General features: G+C 35.8%; 1 protein-coding gene across 1 annotated transcript; it reads left to right on the forward strand.

Annotated features, from left to right (window-relative positions):
• Positions 1-555: 555 nt before the first annotated feature.
• LOC149772610 (uncharacterized) lies at positions 556-20090 on the forward strand. Its single transcript, XM_089947552.1, has 4 exons — positions 556-1172; positions 5551-6055; positions 11582-12646; positions 16847-20090. Exons 1-4 carry the CDS (start codon positions 579-581, stop codon positions 17290-17292), a joined length of 2610 nt encoding a protein of 869 aa, XP_089803678.1. The 5' UTR covers positions 556-578; the 3' UTR covers positions 17293-20090.
• The last annotated feature ends 1240 nt before the right edge of the window (positions 20091-21330 follow it).

Below are 21330 nucleotides of genomic sequence, written 5' to 3' on the forward strand. Positions count from 1 at the left end.
TTTGTGGACATTAGTTTTCCTCCTGACTGGAACACTCAGCAGTGCAATACTAGCAGCATGTGATGTATTACTGCTTCCAACAATTAAGTATTTTGAAGGGTAAAACTAACTTTAATTATATCATAACTGCCTGCTCCCATTTGAAAGATTCCTTCTCCCCAGTCACTCTAATGTCGTGTAGTCTCTGTCAAAATCAAACTAGGAATATAATCCACATGTTGGGTGTGAGTAAGGAATCCGATTGGGATCATCTTATTTTCACTTCTTGGCCTCCAGTCATTAATTAGTGAAGTGTCTGGGTATTTAGCTTGCACTGGGAAGTTGACTTCCCAGAAATGGTATTCAAATAAGTAATAGTATGTATGAATTAAATATTTAAAGTTAGCTTGAACCGTCTCACACAAAAAGATCATTATTTAATAATGCTGATTGAAATTGTGATACATGTGCGTGAGATGGAGATTAATGTTAATTAGATTTGCATAAAACCTGATCGTCCAATAAATAAGATAGGCATGCCTAGTGTTAGAGAATGAACTAATTAACTAATTGATTTTGAAGAGTCTCTTTACAAGAGAATGTTCTGGAACAACATTATCTCTAATGAAATCTTACAGAATCTGGAAAAATATTACTGGGTCCCCTGCATGATTCACAAGAGAGCACCTGACCATGTAAAGAATGGGGAGCACCACAAAGATTGCACCAAGACCAGTACTCTCTGCTTTGTGTCCAAAATGAAGTTCATCCATGTTGGGGTGTTTCACCGCCTTGTTGCTTCTTGCTTGTCGAAATGGCCTGCAGCCATGGAAGAGGAGGAGTATCTCCTTTACAGTGGATGTTGTGAGTTCAAGATTGAAAGTTGCCACACCCTTTTGTTGTCCCAGAGTGACTTTGTCATTTTTGCAACCATTTTCCTTTACTCTAGTGACATAGATGACCTTGACAGAAACCTCTGCATCAGTATTAAAGAATTCATCCGTTCCACATTATCTGCAATTGCTACATGCATTTGTCCAAATTTGGGGTTTGACATTAAAGTCAAATGTGAAAGATCTTCCATTCACACCACACAAGGGCTTCTAGAGTTGAGTGGCAAAAGGAAAGTAAGATGTGGCTGCAGAGAACCTGCCCATGGTGTAAATCTGGATGACCTCATGCAATTCTGGGAGGTAAGTGTTGTTTCTGATGTTTTCTTTTTCTGCAGCTTACATTTAAAGGATGTTATATTAAACCGTTTTTCAACACATATATTCTAAAAGCGATAGAACGGATATTAGGGATAATTATCTATGATTGCCTTTCTCAGCTGTACAATATTTAGGAGGCTAAGAACATTTCTGGTAATAGGATCATCATGTAAATAACGCAAACAAGTTATGGCGATCGATGAATTGATTCCTTTTCAACGCAAGTTTTCAAAGACCAGTTTGCTCTCAACAGACCACATTCAAATTTATTCTGGTATGTACAAGATTGATTGATGAATCGACTTGTGTGACTGGATAATTCCATGCTCTGCAACCAAAGGAAGAATGTGAAAAAAATATTTCCTATAACTTTCCACGAATTCGTAATATTTTTTTAAAATTTAAAAGCTATAAGTAGATAAGCACCTGCTACTAGTATTACATGGGGTCCTTCAATTATCACATTGGATCATCAGAGACCAAAATTGCCATACCAGGCAAAACAAAAAAGAGTACCCTTTTGGTTGACTGGTTGACTGATTCTACACTTTTTCCACAGGGTAAAAATAAAAATATAAAAATAAAAATTCCGACCTGAACTTGAAGTGTTTAATACAGTATGTATATACATATATATATATATATATATATATATATATATATATATATATATATATATATATATATATATATATATATATATATATATATATATATATATATATATAAATGTATATACATATATAGAGATGCACTAATCTTAATATGATATATTATGTTAGGTGAGTTTTCATAAAACACACACTCACCGAAAACTATCTACCTGACATTAGTGCAATAGAAAATATTTATGAGGTGTTGGTGGTCTCAAACATATAAACCAAGTAGGCTTTAACAAAGCACAGACATTATCAGTTTTTTTTAAGTCAAGCAAGGTCAAGGAGCAGAATTCATTTACCATTGCATTTGAAGAAAAGAAATCCATTGGAGAAGTAGCTGTTGACGTTCTGAGAAACCTCCTCTATATATAAACGAGATGTATTTGCAGTTGGGAAACTATATGTGTCCAAAGGTAATATATAGGGAAGAGTTCATCTTCAGGTGTTAGAATTCAGATGTATAAATTAAAAAAAATTATTTTCTACAAGTACACTAAAATAAGCTTGCCCCTTTTAATTGATCCTTTACCAGTCTCGATTTAGCTACAATTTAACTATTGACATGCATTTTTACTTGATCGCTGAAAGAATAGATGTGGCTTTGCAAAGCTTAAATGAGGATTACATATGCTGCCTTTTGTCTTGGAAATTGTCTTTTACCTTGCTTGTCTATATTTTAGGAATAATTGAATTGCATATGAAGTAATTGCAAATAGAAAACAAATCTTATACTGGTTTAAACTCGAAGTGAAAAAAATGTTCAGATTTATGTCATTAATAACTTTGGAGGTCATTTTTCATTTTCTTTCAATATCAGAAGCCTATTTTCTTTGTACAGTTTAATATTTTTTAAATCCCCAAATTAATTATATGTATTTTAGAGATGGAATCAGTTTTGTACAAGCAGAGTATAGCCCGTTTTTGTTGTCAGAAAACAGAATCAAGTGTTTGGTGCATTCTTCCCAAATCATTTTGAAACGGATTAAACTTCAATGTAACTGTGCTTATTATCAGCTGTAATATGAAGAATGATCAATAGCGGCATGCCAATCATCCATGCATTTTATTTCAGACTCAGTTGTATATTTATAATTATTATTATTTTAACTAATATGACAAATAAACAGTGTCATTTGTCAGAAAACATTTGTACACTAATAATGTCGAAGTTTATTATCCTTCTAATTGGTACATTAATAATTATTCCTGTAACTAACACACAAACACAAAGTTTAAGAAAAAAATCATGTGACCATATAAGCATTGAAGACTTGACTTTGGATTCATTTGTTAGAAAATATATTTCTACAGTTGTCCTGTATGGTTACAGGGCTTTAGATTTGGGACCACTGTGTTAAACAGACATGATTGTATTAACTGATTAAAGTGTATAAATTGTAAGAATGTTTCTAACTGTGGAATTCCAGCATGTACATGTATATAGGTTTTGGTTCTTTATCTCATATTTGTTATCCCTATGCAAACAAGATGTGAAACTCTTTGCCACCATATTGCCTGAATTGAGATGGTACACTTTAAAACCCATATCAGTCAATCGATATTAATTAAGTCAATTTTTGCAATTCAGATCCTAGACTTGTTAGTTTGGTAAAGACAAACATTATTCATTTTAATAAACTGTAAAAAATATGTTCTGCTTACATATATAGAAATCTTGAAGTGCACAGTTAAAATAGATCGTGTGAATTATCTAGAAAAAAAATTTCAAAGGCACTATTTCCCAGCTATGTCCATGCCAAAAGATGACTAAGTTCTTATTTCCTTGAATTTTCTGAGCCAAAAGTAAACTAAGTTCTCTTGTTCTCTAGTCCATTGTTCAAAACTAGAAATTTGTTCAATATATTTCCTAGGTTTTGTTAATGTACGAGATAATGCAAAAGGTTTGCTTATAAAATCTTGGTCAAAATATCGCCATTGTCCAAGGTTTCACAGTTTGTCCTAGGAAAACCATGGAAAAACCTCAGACATCCAAGGTTTTAGGCCACAATTCTATGTATAACCTTGGAAAATGTAAAGCCAGGTTGGTGATCAAGATAGACCTCCTTGTCCATCTAGTGCTTTATTGTTGGCTGGGTCTGAAGGGAGACGATACAGTAAGAATCATCTTTTTCTACCATTAGATTGTCCTCTGAGATCTTGACATGCGCCAATTCCAGGTAGATTGTTCGCCCGTTCAAGAATGTTTCATCAATTCTTTACTGACTGGCCATGTCTTAATGGGAATTAGGGTACATGAAGTATGGGGAAAAACAAATGGAAAATGACACCTTCGTATTTTCATTAGTGGACTGCCATTTGCATTTCTGATGGAACTAGCAGCCGTAAAAGGCATGAAAGGTGATAAAAGCTCTAAGATTGCAATTAATTTATATTTTTAAACAATGGACTTGATAGTGATAACAGTCGAGGTTTGTGGTAGTCAGCCCATTTTCAGTGTAAAGTGTTTGACATATTAGATATGTTTTGAAGAATAAAGTCACCTCTACGGTGAGGAAGATTTAATTTTTTTTTTGTCATTTAAGTAATGATTTCTTTGTCTGGAAATAAATGCTGAAAAATAAAGAGTGAACACTACAGTTGAACGACAACAAGATCTGGGACAGAAAACTACATGGTCCAGCCTACCTCAGGTTATGCAGATATACTTACATTGCAATGTTTTCATGAGTTAATAGAGCACATGATAAAACATTCATTTCATTCTGCATGTATTGCAATTGTTTAACTGGCAATACTAATTGATAACCATCTTGTTTCAGGTATTGCGTTGGTTACATTTTCAATAATTCATAATCATCTTCAGGTATTGTTATTGTCCAGTTCAAAATGATAATAATTGCCAATTATTTTGCTCCATTCCTTTTGTGGTATTTTCAATAATTAATCATCATCTTGATGCATGTATTGCCCTGTAGGCAATAATAACTGATATTTGTCTTGCTTCAAGTATTGCTATTGTAATGTTGGTACTCAAATTAAAAATTACTGTCTCTCTAGAACTATCTTTACCAAATGAGACAAAATAAGATCGAGTCCCAGGAAGGACAGCTTACACATGCATGTAGAGGATAGCAATGTACCTTTTGGTCAAGCTGAAATTATTTACAATAGAAATACCGTTAAGCAGTAAAACATCTTAACATGGACAGCGTACATATGCATGTAAAGGATGACAATGTACCTTTCAGTCAAGCTGAAATCACTCATAATAGAAGCACAGTTAAGCAATACAACAGCGTTCAAGCAGATATGTGGAAATTGTCCAGGCAATATGGGCCTTACAACTCAAGACACCTGTTTTATTGCATTAATTAATTTGCATTTGTAAACTATATATTCCAGGTGAGATATAACAGGATGACTTTGGCACTCTTGTTACGGATATTTCCATTTAATACTCAGGCTGTAAATAACTTATAAAACGAATTTTAATACACACATTTATTCCATCACATCAATGAAAAAGGAGCATATTAACTCTCAGAAGATTGTGTTTGTTGTTTATTGGTTATGGTGTAACCTACCGTGTAGAATAAAAATTGTAAATTGCAGATTTTTCCTTATTTACTTCGTCATAAGTATTGTGCTATCATTATTTCCTTTTTTGGAAGCAGTATACAGAAAGACTATACTTTTTAGTAAATCAAGAGATGTTATTATTGGTCTTTATTTCCTTGTAGGAAAAGATGGATTCAGCTGACGAAAAATGCTTACGCAAATCTGATATGACTATACATGAAGAATGCCACAAGTCTTTACAGAAAAGAGCTTTGCCACCAGGAAAGAAACACCATGCCTTTTTCATTTACGCAAGCCCAGATATACATTGGGTAAAAGGAATTGTAAAGAAACTAGAAAAAGACCACGGATTTGTTTGCTGCGAATATGATCGAAACAATGCCCCTGGAACACCGTTATTGAAATTTGCTGAAGATGGCATCAGACATGCCTACAAGACCGTTATTGTTATGACCAGGGAAGCATTTCAGAGTGATTTTGTTCAACACGAAATTGAAATGACAATGAACCATCGTTTTATTGAAAAAAGAAATTGTGTTCTTCCAGTACTAGTGGAAGATTGTGAAATTCCTGGTTTTCTGAGAGTCCTGAACTATGTGGATGCTAGGGATACCAACATGAGTAGCATATGGTGGCCAAAATTACTGACGGAGCTGGATTCTCAAGGTGAGCAAGTATTTTACTTGCTGACAAAACTTTGTAAGTGAGGATAAGGGCTCGATTTCTTTAGAAGAGTTTCTTGTGGACAGTTGCAATGTCATATTTATGCACAATGAAAATTTACATTAATATATCTTTTTCAAATTCTTATTATGCGTAGAATTTATAAGGAATTAAAATTAATGAAAGACTACAGTTTGTGCAAATATTTTAAAGAAAATAGAACATTAATATAAAGGCATCAGGTAGACTACTTGCATTTCTATATTGGACTGATTAAATTATTCATATTGTCATTTAGTGATAACATGTCAAAAATATACAAGCACACTACAATAATTATAAAGTAATATTTATATGGGAAGAAACAAAATCTTCCAGCTCCAATTAAATTTATGCCATGACCAATGTATATGGTGACTTCAAAACAATTTCAGTATTTCAGTGTAAGCCCCCCCCCCCCCCAAAAAAAACACACACATATAATACAAGTATATTTAAAACAATAATTAGTGGATATATTTAATTTTTTTTAAATTTCTTTTTTGAAAGATTTCTTTCCCATTAAAACATCCTTGTGAATATGCATTTTATTAGTGTATTTCTTTAGACTATTGATTTTCAGTATATCGTGTACATGCTTTGATTTGCACAGAAAATCAGGTTATTTCTAGTATTGCTTGCATACTCCAGCTATGGGTTATCACATTAAATTATTTTATATAAAATGAGTGTGCTTATAGATACATATATTTATGAGTGCATATTTACCAAACATAACAAATATCATGAAAAAGACAATGAAAGTACAGGCAGAATCAGCCTGCTAATTATGCACTACTATTTATAGTGCGCACAATTTTCAATGCATATAGTATCACCTGGAGTGACTGACTTTATAGACTTGTATTCATGCTTTACTTTGATCCATCATCATGTCTGACATTTCTTGCTAGGAGGAGCTTCAGTCCCTACATGCTTATAGCAGTGTAAATTACTTTTGACCAAACAAGGCTTGTATTACATGTACTAAAATAGTAACAAACTTCATAGATTTATTGAAGATTGTAAATATGAGTACCAATCATTGATCATTGGTGTCCGATTGGTACAGTGATAGGATAAGGAGTTTCAGGTTGAGGTCCATACTATTCTAACATCTCCCCTGCAGAATGAAAAAGTATTTTCCTGCCTCCTTTCCCCCTCCCCTTGGAGCCATAGCAGTACAAAAATGTCCTTTCTGACCTTGAAGATTCTCATGAACTTCATGCAAATCAGGCTGAGGTGACACCTCTGTCCTTCAAGTCTCTGGCTTCTTTCTAGCGCTGGTCAAGGTTACAGAGGAAGAAGAGATCAGGCCTTTGGACAAAGCAGTTAATAAGGTTTACAATCATTTACACCATGATCTACATCCCCAGTTTTCAAGGTCCGAGGATACTACAAATATCTTCATCTAGGAGAGACTCCCTGGGGCTATCTCTTTACTAAATCTCTTGTTACATCCCTTGATTATGATTAAGGAGCTGTCTGAAATGTTTAGTAAATGCCAATAACCTTTGTAGAGATGATGGCCAATCCACCTTTTTCTGTTGAACCCATGATCTCCACAGCTATGTATGGGGTTCACATCCCTCTGTTGCCCCAAAACCTTCCACTTTGGACACCAGAACAGCACGGTGAACACTTCCAAAGGGAGGTGAACTCGCTTCCCAATTAAAACATTGGAGGCCTTAGAACTAAAGGCTAGACTCTGTGGTCTTAAGCTGTGTAACACAAACAGCAAAACAAAGAAGTTTAGTAACATCAACATTGAATTTATTTCCCAAGAAATGTCCTCACTAATCCTAAACTAGTGTTTCAGTCCAAAAAAACAAAGAACATTTGTACTTCTCATCAATAATTTAAATAATTGATTTGTTTACAATTAGTCTGAACACAATTAAAAACGTCTCTACAGACTAATCTCACAATGTGAATGAACACTTTGTTTATATACATCCCCAGTTTCTAAAAAGCAAATGAAAAATTCCAAAAGATTGTGAACAAGGTCCTTTCTAGATCATACAAGACTCATAAACCAAGTTAGGCCTTAATTATGTCATGTTTTTGTTTTGAATATCTTAGAAAACCATGACAAAGTCAGATAGGCAGACAAAGGTAAAGGTACACAATATAAATTAAATATACATAGAATCCTAATCTCACATGCCAATCTTTTATGACAGCCTATTCAGCCTGCCACAGGAGGAATATGTTACCATGTACCCTTTAATGTTTGTTGAAAGCAATGGCCAAACCATCTTTCGACGTGTTTTCCTTGCCCAGGGCTTTAGCACAGATGTTATGTACCCTCTAAGAGATTTTTCTTTTGGACACATCCGATGTCTTTTTGGTGCACAATGTGAACCTTGTGATGTTGTTTCTCTTTAGGTAGAGACACTCTTCAGAGGGCTCGGGGCCCCGAGTGGCCGAGTGGTCTAAAGCGCTCACCGTTACGGATCACTGCCATCTCACCTCTGTCTGCGTCGGTTCGAGTCTTGGATTCGGCTAATGTGGTTATGTGAGAAAGCTTGCCAGTAGCTTCTCGTGGGTCGGTGGTTCTTTCCGGGGGTTTTCCGGGTTCTTCCTCCACCATTAATACTGGCCGCCATGTATAGCCTATCTTGTGCTGGAAAATGGCGTTAAACCATACAACAACAACAACAATCAGAGGGCTCATTCTTACCCTAGTTTATCATCATTTCGGGAGCTAGCAACACTAGTCTCTATGCTTAGCCAGTTAGAATCAGGCAAGAAGATAAATCACACTGACTGACTATATGGCCTGTCTTGACTGTTCTTAAGGGGCATGGAGCTTAAGTCAAAGTGGAAACTCCAATTAAGAGCTATTTAGGCCCTAAATGGGGACCACCCTAAAGTCTTAGCGTTGATGTTTGCAGGTCCTTCTCACTCTCCAGAGTAGAGTATCCCACTTCCATTGGCGGTAGGTGAAACATTATATCAGAAGTTTTGCTCAAAATCATAAACGATGGCTGGGTCATCCTTATTATAAAAGGAAGATACTGGCTTAAGTTACTCCTTTGCTAAGGTCCCTGATGTGCTTATACCAGTTCAATCAGTTACCAGAAAACGGTGAAATGTGTTGACTAATTATTGATCTTTCCTCATTAAACGGATGCAGCAAGATGAACAACTGAATATGGAGACCTCAGTCAGGGTCAGCATTCTGTCAACTGTGTGGTCCCCATTGATCTTCAGGATGTATACTTTCACATCTCCCCAATGACTGTATGTGAGAAAGCTGCCAGCCTATTCCCATGGTTCAGAGATTATTCTTTATGGCTGCCATATATAGCCTCTCTTGCAATGATAAATGGCATTAAACCTGAAAACAACAACAACATTACATCTCTGCTTTTCCTTCTCAAAGAAGTACCTCTAGCTTTGCTTGAAGGGGAGGTATTAAAATTCTCATTATTTTATTTTGGCCTAGCCGCTGCACATGGATTTATTACCAGGATCACAGGTGCAGTAACAGACGAAAAGGTTAATGGGGAGCCCAATGTTCCAATATTTTGATGATTGCTTGATCCAGCATGAACAACTAGAGTTCCTACTGACGTGGCTGTGTCAATTACTAAGCCTAGGGAGATACAAGACCACTCCATCTCATAATTACATCTATGCAGGATGAATTTTCTCACAGAAATTTTTTATATGTCCCACATGACAGAGTAAACAAGGTCCTGGCTTTGTTGCAGGCAGAGTTCCGAGTCAGCCTTGTTGGCTTACCTATGTTATTTCTAGGGACCTTGTATTCAGCAGCAGACATGGTTCACCTAGGTTACTTAATCTAGTTGTTCCTTCAGGCAAACCGAATACTTCACATGGGCCCTCTGGATACTGAAATTTGTGTAGGTCCTGTTTTCCACCACCATCTGTTTCGGCAAATAAATAGGGGTTGTTGTCTGGCAGGGAACTCCATGAATGCATATTAACCCCATATTATCCATTCACAGACACATCAAATTCTAACGTGTGTGTTGATGTAAAGCTGGAAGGGTTCTTGTTCCCTGGTGGAATATGCCCTTCACATCAACAATTTGGAAATGAGGGCAGTGTTCTAAGCTTTTCATTGGTGCATTGACAAATTAAATGGTCTCTGCGTGATGGTGTCCTCTGACAGCACATCATTGGTAGCATACATTAAATTACAAAGAGGCATACCCTTTCTGCATGGATGTTTGGAACCTCCTTCACGAGGCAACTCAGAAGGAATTATCCTCCATGTTTGCCATTTTTCTTCTAAAATGAATATTGTAGTGGATGATCTGTCCAGGATGGTTTCATCACCAATCCATAGCAGTGTTTATTCTGACCAGACGTTGGGGAAGGCCCACAGTGGACTTTTTTCAGCAAAACTAAAACACAAATTACCCTTTAACATTGTCAGCCATTCACCAGACAGACAGCCTGCACACCGGATGATTTTAACCAGAAGTGTGATTGTCTATTTGCTTATGGCTTCCCATCCTTCAGGATTAATCCACAGTTACTTAAAAAATTAAGAACAGTACCGCCACTGCTCTTCTCATTTTGATACCACATATGTCGCCCCAAAAATTGTAGTTACGATCTTGTGGACCTGCTAGTAGACCAATCAATGATATTATCATAAACAAGGGAACTTCTGTTTCAGCACATGACTCTCTCCTAAGCAACAGCTTCTCCACCTTCATGTTTGAATCACCTCAACTGATCTCTCTGCCCAGGAGAAGCATTTTACCTGTCACCATTTTGCATCATTTAGTCTGGGAGATGATCAATGTCCAAAGTTAAATAGATTATTATGTTTGGTGCAGTTGGAATTCTGTTAATCTTAGCTTTTCGTCTATGATAGCAGTGAATATTTGTCTTCCCTTCACACTCAGATTTTCCAAAGGCCTGGCCATTGGTGCATACTCTAACAGACTGGGTCAGATTTTTTGATATCACTGACACTCTTTTATATTAACTTGATAAAAACAAATAGTTGAAAGGAAAGATGAAGTATATTTGTTTTAATTGTACACTATTTCTGTATTTATATTATGTCAGTTTGCTATAAATAATAAATAAAAGCAAAATAGTTCCAGCCTTCTGGGGATATGCAGTTTTCAGTATATATAAAGCACCAGGAATAATCTTTAAATTAATTCTTTATGTACATATTCTTAGAACTATACCTTTTGATTTAGGATGTATGTAGACAGTTAACAAGATCTGTTCCTTTCAAGAGGTGTTCCATTTTCAAATTGACATAAAAGAAACATCTTGTAATTTATGGAAGATGTAAAGTGTGTGTCAGCGTGAGAAGAAATACTAACAATGATCGTGATGTAAGTTGCATACAGTTTAATGTAGGTTTAGTAAATCAAAGTGAAAGCACATGATGCATATGAATACAACACACATATTGTCTTAGATAAATAACGTACTGACTGAAAACACCATGAAGGAAATTCATTTAAAACTTTATTTTTTATATTTTAGCTGAGACAGAGACTGTTAAGTCTCCAGGGACTGAGAATCAGGATGGTACGACAACAAGCAAGGACTTTGCACAGTGGGAAGAAGCTCTTGCAGCAGGTCCAGATGATGGAAACGCTATTAAAATTGTGGATGCCATTACAAAACAAGGTGATGAAGAACTAAAAACATCGATGCTATGGCATCTTGTAAAACTTTTGACAAATAGAATTGCCTCAACAGAAAAAGAGCCAAAGTTTAGGATATGGCCAGGAACAAATAGTTCCACTGGGGAAATCACATTTGTGTGCCTATACAAAGGTAAATTGGAAACAAAATTACAAAGCTTTTTCCACATCGACATTTTCCACAAAAGTATTGACACACCGGCACCATTAATTGACTTAAGAAACCCACAAGATCTGAGTTGGACAATGCCCACAGAAGAGGATGCAATACTTATACAATCTGCAATAGAACAGCATGGCGATAGACTTTTCAGCCAACACACCAATTTGCAGGTGGTCTGTGGAGGACCCGTTTTGTTGCATGAAAGACAAGGGTTCATCCAGAAGAGTACAGCAATTATACTTTATTGTCATGCAAAAGGATATGTGCCATATGGAGAAGAGAAATTCCCTTCGTTGCTACATGTTAAAGGCATAGATATTCCTGTGGATATCCGGGAAGGGTATTTTGCATTGGCCATTGCAGATAAAGAATTTCACCCCAGACTCAGCATGGGAATTAGTATTGGTGAGAAGGGACAGAAGTGGTCTGGGACACTTGGACCATTTGTTGACCTGGGCAATGAAGGTCTCGGTTTTATAACATGTGCACATGTAGTGGGAAGTGAAGGCACAGAAGTAGTACAGCCATCTGAAGGAGATCTAAGGGGAGAGAGAACACTGGAAGAAACAATTTGTGGACATGTTCAGACAAGTGTATTTAATCCAAGATTTTCTGATGAAAGGAATGGCCTTATAAACATTGTTGGAGTGGATGCCGCTTTAGTCAAACTGAATAAAAACAGACCAGTAGATCCCCAAACATTTCCACCTGTACCAGAGTCAGAGTTGCTTCCAATGGGTAAGTACCATTTTGATACATTTTACGAACAATCGTTAAACTATGCATGTTCTTGATACTTACATGATTTCTATTTTTACGTAAGACAAACATAGAGTGAAAATAATAATGTACTTTAGATTTGAATGAATCTGAAAAAGTACTAACCCCTTTACCTTAGATGTTATTGTTATTATCTTTGGATAACAGAAACATGGCTAAAATCATCAGGCGATCAGCCCAAGTGCGAGGATCTAACACCCACTGGTTACTCCATCAAGTCGTACTCCTGTAACTCTCGTGGAGGTGGAATGAATTTCTGTCATCACAAAGACCTCCATGATCAAACGTCTTAACCACACCACAACATTTAATTTCGACCACACATCGTTTGCACTAGTCCAAACCACACTCACACTGGAGCAAAGGTCAGTCCATTTTTTCTACCTATACCGTCCTCATCCTAGTAGAATAAACAAGCTGACTGAATCTCTCTTTTGGGAGCAGTTTCCGAATCTCCTGGAGTATGGAAATTCGATAGGTGGCAGCCTGATTATTCTTGGAGATTTTAACTTTCACTTTGACTGTCCCGGAAACCCAAGCACATCAAAACTCCTAGATTCCATCAATGTTTTCAACCTCAAACAGACAGTTAACCAACCCACCCATAAACATGGTCACATTTTAGACCGGATTCTTCATAGACCTGATGATAACATCATACGCTCCTCCCTGGTATCCCATGAACTTGCATTCAATCACCTCTGCATTATATATGCTATCTTGACGTATCAGTCCCTAACCCACCATCTTTATCTGCTACTAAGAGAAACCTTCGTATGATAAATAGAACCAAACTAATGCATGACATCCAAGCAAACCTAACAACTTGCTTACCTCCTACAGCAGAACTACTTGATAACTGCCTGCATTCATTGCTCGACAAACATGCCCCAGCTACCAAGTGCAAAGTATCAATTCAAAAGTGTTCTCCATGGAATAGCAGTTATATGGATCAGCTTCGCACTGCTAAAATAGACCGCCGTAAAGCTGAGAGGCTTTGGCTTTCCACCAGACTCACTATTCATAAGCAAATCTATGAAGCCACTAAGAAGAATGTCACAAATATAGTCCATTCAGCGAAGTCAGCCCACTACACTACTGACATCATGGAAAGTTCCAGCTGCAAAGAGTTCTTCGAGATTACTAACAAGCTAATGTCAAGGAATAAATCTATACCACTTCCAACTACCTTCTCTCCAGTTGATCTTCCGGACATGTTTGTAAATTTCTTCCGTGACAAAGTACAAACCATTAGAGATGAGCTTGACACCACAATTTCAATTGACACGTCGTCACCATACATTGGGATACATAATTTGAGTGGAAACCATTCGCAGCATTAGAACCTGTCTCTATGGATTTCATATGTACAATCGTGATGAAGAGTGCACTAAAGTCATGTGAACTTGATTCAATTCCAACATCACTGCTGCTTGAGTGCTTAGATCCAGTATTGCCTTCACTAACTGATGTTATTAATACCTCTGTCTCATCATGGGAATTCCCATCATTTTTCAAAACTGTCATTGTTAAGCCTCTGTTGAGGAAACCAACACTAGACCATAAAGATTTAAAGAACTACCGCCCAGTTTCTAATCTCCAATTCATATAAAAAGTTTTAGAAATGGATGTCCTAGAAAATAAAAGTATGTGAAAAATAAGTTTAGATAAGACTTGTTTGAACAAATATTTACAAATTATCAGGGCAGCTTCTAAACGTCAACAGTGCCATTTCCATCAACGCTTGATAAACGTGAATATTCTGGGAAACGAGTTTAGCGCTTTTTGCCATAATTTTATATGGCGTTAGAGGTGAGACTACTAAATAAGTCTCTGGAAAAGCTGGAGTTTCTGCTGATAATTGTTAAAATTCATTTTTAGCAGTGGATCGTTCCCTTGAATAGCTTGTAGGTGGCCCCACTTCCCTGGCACATTTCCAAATTTTTCATTTTGTGTCCTTTCGTGTTTGTTGAATGCAGTGTTATTGCATACAAATTTGGATATGACTGCTTTATCAAGGAAGGTTGATATATGACATTGCTTGAAGTCAAAGCTTGCTCAGGTAAACGTTTTTTTATTCAATTTAAACATGTATCACATTTCTGGATGTGATGGTGGTAGCAGCATTGTCAACATTAAAATCTGGTAATAAAGTTTTTTGTTGCTATTTTTAAAAGTCATATGGTTGATACATCGATAGAGATGGAGTGCACACAGTTTCACGAAACGCTTATCCCTTTTCATTATCATCTAGTGTTCTTGCATATCATTTGGAAATGTGTCTTCTTGTATACATATAAATTTTAAAATATTCAATGTTGGTCTTTTAAAAAGCTATGCATGTTTGTCGCTGAATAGAAACCATGTGGGTTGTTGGACTAAATGAATACGACGAACACAATGTGTGAAAGATGGAAATTTTTTAAATGAATTAATAAAGAAAAATATATGGTGTAAAAATACAATGATTCTCTCACGCTCTCAACATACGATTGACCCACTCACTCTACACAAACATTCACACATTGAAAATAAACCAAGAATATGAAATCAATATGAAATACAGATCCAAGAAACCTCATGGACTGCAGATACGTTGCAAATAATATCATACACTGCAAGAGAGATTCACATCATCTCAAGTATGGACTCCGATTAAGATTCAAAATAATATTATGATATTCAAATGTGTTTCAAATAAACTGTAAGAGAGATTCTCATAATCTTAAGGTATTCAAATGTGCTTCATATAATGTTATAAACTGTAACACAGATTCGCATAATCTCTTGGAACACAACTAAGATTCAAAATAATCTTATGAACATAAAAATGCAACCAACTGAAACAACAATTGGACCAAATGTATGCTTTTAGACCCTTGTACAGTCGTACGGTTCATACTCAGATGGACCGCACGATTTCACTGCGTCCTTGGGTTGGCCCACACTTTTACCGGCAGCTCGCCCGTTCTCCGATCCGCCACATGTACAGTCATACGTATACACACATACCTATAGCATACAGCACCCTCTAATTAGCTACGTCTACGTCCTTGCCTCCACCACATGTACAGACATACGTACATACATCAATACGTATCGACAACACGCAGTCCTAAATACTCTGTAAACTCCAGACAGCTTTAAACAGCTTCAGATAGCTCTAGACAACTCTAGTCAACTCTAGTCAGCTCTAATCATAGTCATAGTCAGTCAGCTACAATAAAACAAAACTGGTCATAATAATAGTTTCTGTAAAATCTCTAGATATATGATAATACATTAACCTCTAATAGTGACTTGTAATTCAAAGTTCAAATCTGTGTTGTATTAAATGCATTATTACGCGATAAGATATTACAAACCGAATTAGCTTCGCATATCAAATGAAATATAAATTTAACACTTACCCCTATGACTGGAGAACAATGGAGAGCGTACACTCCTTGACGAGATCCAAAACGACATGTTTTAATGTCACTAGTCACAAGTAATTTCCGGCGAGGTACATGTTGGTACAGTCGCTTACCTGGACAAACACTTATTCACCCTAGATAACGTTGTACGTATGTGCAACGAAAAATAGTCCAATAGTTCTAAAGCAAAACCAAGGTATTTTTTGCCTGATTCTGTGACAATGTTGTTGTCATTATATTAGTAGTTGAAACATCTTTCTATCATCACTACTCCTCCTAAACTATTTTGAGAATTGCCATTTGACACACATGTTCATTCCGTTATCTACTTTAGGGATATGGATAAAATTGGTCCACAGGCTGGATTTTGCCCATTACCTGGTTTGTAGAGCAAAGCGACAACAACGAAACATCATAGGCAAAATAAGGATCCTGATTTAGTATACCCTAGGAGATTGGGGATTGTTGCTGAAAATTACGTGATTAATTCAATCCTTTGTGATTCACTGCTTAAGTATAGTCTTCTTGCCCACACATTTTGTCTGCATAGTGTAATTTTACCATACATATTAATGACCATTAAAATACTGCAGCTACAAAATGAATCAGTTTCCATAGTTATTTCTTTAAAAACAATATTTGCTTCTTTTTCCCTGCTCTCTTTCAGCCTTCAGCTGGAAACCCATTTTAACAAATCAATTTGCTTTTTTCCTCTCAAAATAAATGTATTGTTTAATTGAAGGGCTCACAGCAGAAACAACGCTTTTGTACACTGGTGGCACCATTGGCTGTTCACATGAATCAAGACGGATACGTGGGAAACCAGTTGTCAAATATGGAAGAACATCAGGACTCAGAATGGGATTAATGGCATTAGAAGGTGCAATGGTGAAGATATCTGACTGGGAAGTTGCATATGCGAACTGGGAGCAAAAGAATGTCATGAAAGGCCTTTATCTTATTGAAAGCACTGGACAAGATCAGTTTGCTGAGCGAGGGGACTCGGGGGCTGGAATATTTTTACTTGACGAAGAAAATCAACTAACATTGATAGGATTAGTTATTGGAGTGTTGCGTGCAGCATATGATCGTCGATGTGTTGCCACACCAATAGAGTATGTACTAAGAGCTCTTAATGTATCTCCTCATCAGCTTAGGTTTGGTGAGAGAATGGACATTGATGCATAAGTTGATAAAATGCATGTCATTCTATGTTTAAACACTATACGTTTTTGTATAAATCCCCGTTAGTTTGCACTCTCATATAGATTTCAATAATATAAATCATTGATGTGATTAACAAATGCACAAAATTTGGTCATTTCATTTATTAATGTGTAATTTCTAACCTGACAGGGCTACACTCATCATCTGCAGGTTTCATTCTTAACTGAGTTTTCATGCTAATACAGCACCATACTGCTTTCAATATGCGCTAGTCTATTTTCACCAAACAACAGAATGAAGTAGTTAATACTACTCTGTAACTGCCAGATAATTCCATAAATTACCGTAAGGTTGAAATGCGAGGTTCATATCCCTTTGCAAACATTTACGTATAAATTGCACTAATTGTTAAATCCATGTGAAAGGCAATCTTGTCGCTGTCATTCTTTTCCTTTCCTTGATTCGACATTCTACATATCGGAAGCAGACGACGCAGTATTTACCTTCTATGACTCACGGTACTAAATCAACTCCCATAGTAAACCTATGCAAAAACACCGTGATATTAAACATTAAATAACTTAATTTTTGGAGTGATCATGATCAAACCTATAATTATCAGTACAGATGAAACCTGGATGTCAGTTTCTGTGTTGAGGAAAGGATATGAGCCACAGCATTTTCTGGATTTGCATGTGTTTGAATCGTGTGCTTTCGATTCCGCACCTAGAAGAAAGATAAACACTGAAATAATTATTTTCATAATATTTAATCCACACTAGTGGAATAGCTTTAAAAAGAAAGCACCCACATTTCTTAGTAAACTGCTCTTGCATTTGAACATCTTGTTAAATTATCGAAATAACATGTTACAGAGTCCTGAGTAAAATTGTTTCCAGCACATTTCTAAAATGTGAATAATATCCAGGTGCTCAAACATGATTTTAACATAGACTTTATATTTTGTACCATATTTATGAATGGAAGTGGTCTGTTGATGTTCAGAATGGTTTCAGATGTCCAAAGGGTTGGATGATTAGGTTACTATAGAAACTCAGAATAATAATGTACTGAAAAGTTGTGAAAGTTTGATTTAATAAGGGGTGTATGAGAGAAGGATGCCAATTTTGCCACACCAATAGAGTATATCCTAAGAGCTCTTAATGTATCACCGGATCAACTTAGGTTTGATGAGAAGATGGACATTGACACAGAGATAGCTAAATAAAATATAATGGTAATGTTTATTTGCTACACACTGTTGTTTTTCAATTTTTTTCAATGTAATAGTTTAATTATTAATGTAAATATGAGGTCATTTTACAATCTTTAATTTCAAATCATGATTTTTTCCTGAAGAGCACATTGCATTTTCTTTAGATATTTCAATAACATGAATATATTTTTTATAGATGTGATAGTGTATGAAATATGCAATTTTCTAACTTTGCTGAACAGACGATTCTGACAGCAAACTACATATATTACATTTAGCAGGGGAGCCCACGAACGTGTTCTTGGGGCAAATTATAACAACACAGAAATCTGGTCAATGAACAGTAATTATATTAAAGAAATTAGTGTTTGCGGCCCTAGAGTGGTCTTAGAAAATTCATTCTGGCTCTTGGCCGAAAAAGGTTGTGAACCCTTAACATATAGCATACTATGTGGTTTCCTGCCATTTTTAAATTTGCAAATGTAAGTTATATTGTTGAGAATCTAATCACTGTATTTAATTTTCTTAACAGATGAATATATACTAAATGTAATGTGTATATTTTGTGTTTTCGTTCAACAGATGAATATTACAAACTGATCTTTATAATTTGTATTTAGATGAACAGATAAATGTGATCACTATATTTACATTTTTTTATAAATGTGAACAGCACATTATACATTTTTTAATCTGCAACCATTATGTTTAGTTTCTGTCCAGGGATGAACTTGTCCAGAGATGAAAAATGTATAATATATGATCAGTCTTTAATTTTTGTCCACAGACGAATATATGCTGAATGTAATATGTATGTTGAATTGTTGTTTATGACTAGATGAACTCTTACTAATTGTGATCACTATATTTATGTTAACATTTTGTCCAGACGAATATATGCTGGATGTAATCTGTATGTTTAATTGTTGTTTATAATTAGGTGAACTCTTACTAATTGTGATCACTCTATTTATGCTAACATTTTGTCCAGATGCTCACTTATAACAGTTAACCATTTAGTTTTGACCAGATAAAACATTTACAGAATTCAATGACATTATTTGGATTTGATCTAGCTCTGCAATGATAATTGTGATGGCGGTTCTATGTGTTATTGCTGTAATACAAGTTGTGGATTGGATCTAACTGTACAATGATAATTCTGATTGGGTGTTCTTTGTTTTATTTCTGTAATAAAAAATGTGGATTGGGTCTAACTCTGCAATGATAATTCTGATGGGGGGTTCTTTATTTTATTTCTGTAATATAAAGGGTGGATTGGGTCTAGCTCTGCAATGATAATTCTGATCGGGGGATGGGTATATGTGTTATTGCTGTAATACAAAGTGTGGATTTGGTCTAGCTCTGTGATGATAATTCTGATGGGGGTTCTATGTGTTATTACTGTACTACAGCGTGTGGATTTGGTCTAGCTCTGTAATGATAATTCTGATGGGGGTTCTATGTGTTATTACTGTACTACAGCGTATGGATTTGGTCTAGTTCTGCAATGATAATTCTGATGGGGGGTCTATGTGTTCTTGTTGTAATACAAGGTGTAGATTGGGTGTAGTTCTGTCATGATAATTCTGATGGGGGTCTTTGTGTTATTTATGTAATACAAAGTGTGGATTGGGTGTAGTTCTGCAATGATAATTCTGATGGGGGGTGGGGGTGGTCTATGTGTAATTGCGTTAATACAAAATATAGATTTGGTCTAGCTCTGTTATGATAATTATGATGGGGGTCTCTGTGTGTTATTCCTGTAATACAAAATGTGGATTGGGTGTAGCTCTGCAATGGTAATTCTGATGGGGGGGGGGGGAGGGCAATGTGTTATTACTGTAATACAAAGTGTGGATTTCGTCCATCTCTGCAATGATAATTCTGATGGGGGGTTTCTATGTGTTATTGATGTAATGTAAAATGTGGATTTGGTCTAGCTTTGCAATGATAGTTCTGATGGGGGTTCTATATGTTATTATTGTAATGCAAAGTAATGATTTGGTCTAGCTTTGCAATGACAATTCCGATGGGGGTCTATGTTTTATTTCTGCAATACAAAGTGTGGATTTGGTCTAGCTCTGAAATGATAATTAGTATGGGTGGGTTCTATGTGTTATTACTGTAATGAAATTGTGGATTTGGTCTAGCTCTGCAATGATAATTCCGGTTGGGGTTCTATGTGCTATAGCTGTAATAAAAAGTGTGGATTTGGACTAGCTTTGCAATGATAATGATGATGGCAGTTCTATGCGTTTTTTCTGTACTGCAAAGTGTGTATTTGGTCTAGCTCTGCAATGATACTTCTGATGGGTGGGTTCTATGTGTTATCGCTATAATCCCATTGGTATGTTATGACTCCTTATATGGGGGGATTGGAGGTTGATTTAACGAGTACCTTAAACCTGTTTGGTATTACATATACATATTGTACCATATATTAAAATCTAATTCCTTTATTCCTATACGTTGATGCCTTTTTCGTCAATGACGTCAAGCCTGCTAAATCAGGTAATTATGGTTTTAATGTGATTTTCTCTATTTCATGTTTTGTTTGAAACAGGTGATTGCTGTTAAAGATTTTCATTAATGTAACACAAATATGTATATGTAAATGCAGTGTGACATCATTGATCACCGAATGTTTGGTCTAAATCAATGTTACCGACATCCTACATGTATAGTTTTTGTTCTACCTGACAGCACAAGTATCTCTCCTTTATACAGAATAATAATTTTTCAATTAAAGAAACTAACCACTGTTATGGACTGATTAAAGAATTTAGAATAATACTTGTTTTATTTAAAGAAATTAAAAACTATTATGGACTGATTACTCC

Source organism: Sinohyriopsis cumingii, unplaced genomic scaffold (genome assembly GCF_028554795.1).
Source record: "Sinohyriopsis cumingii isolate HCF-2022 unplaced genomic scaffold, ASM2855479v2 utg001339l, whole genome shotgun sequence".
NCBI lineage: Eukaryota > Metazoa > Mollusca > Bivalvia > Unionida > Unionidae > Sinohyriopsis > Sinohyriopsis cumingii.

Coding starts and splice junctions, on each gene's coding strand:
- LOC149772610 (XM_089947552.1), top strand. CDS start 579: ATGTTCTGGAACAACATTATCTCTAATGAAATCTTACAGAATCTGGAA. Junction 1,173..5,550: donor ACCTCATGCAATTCTGGGAG/GTAAGTGTTGTT, acceptor ATTTCCTTGTAG/GAAAAGATGGATTCAGCTGA. Junction 12,647..16,846: donor GTCAGAGTTGCTTCCAATGG/GTAAGTACCATT, acceptor GTTTAATTGAAG/GGCTCACAGCAGAAACAACG.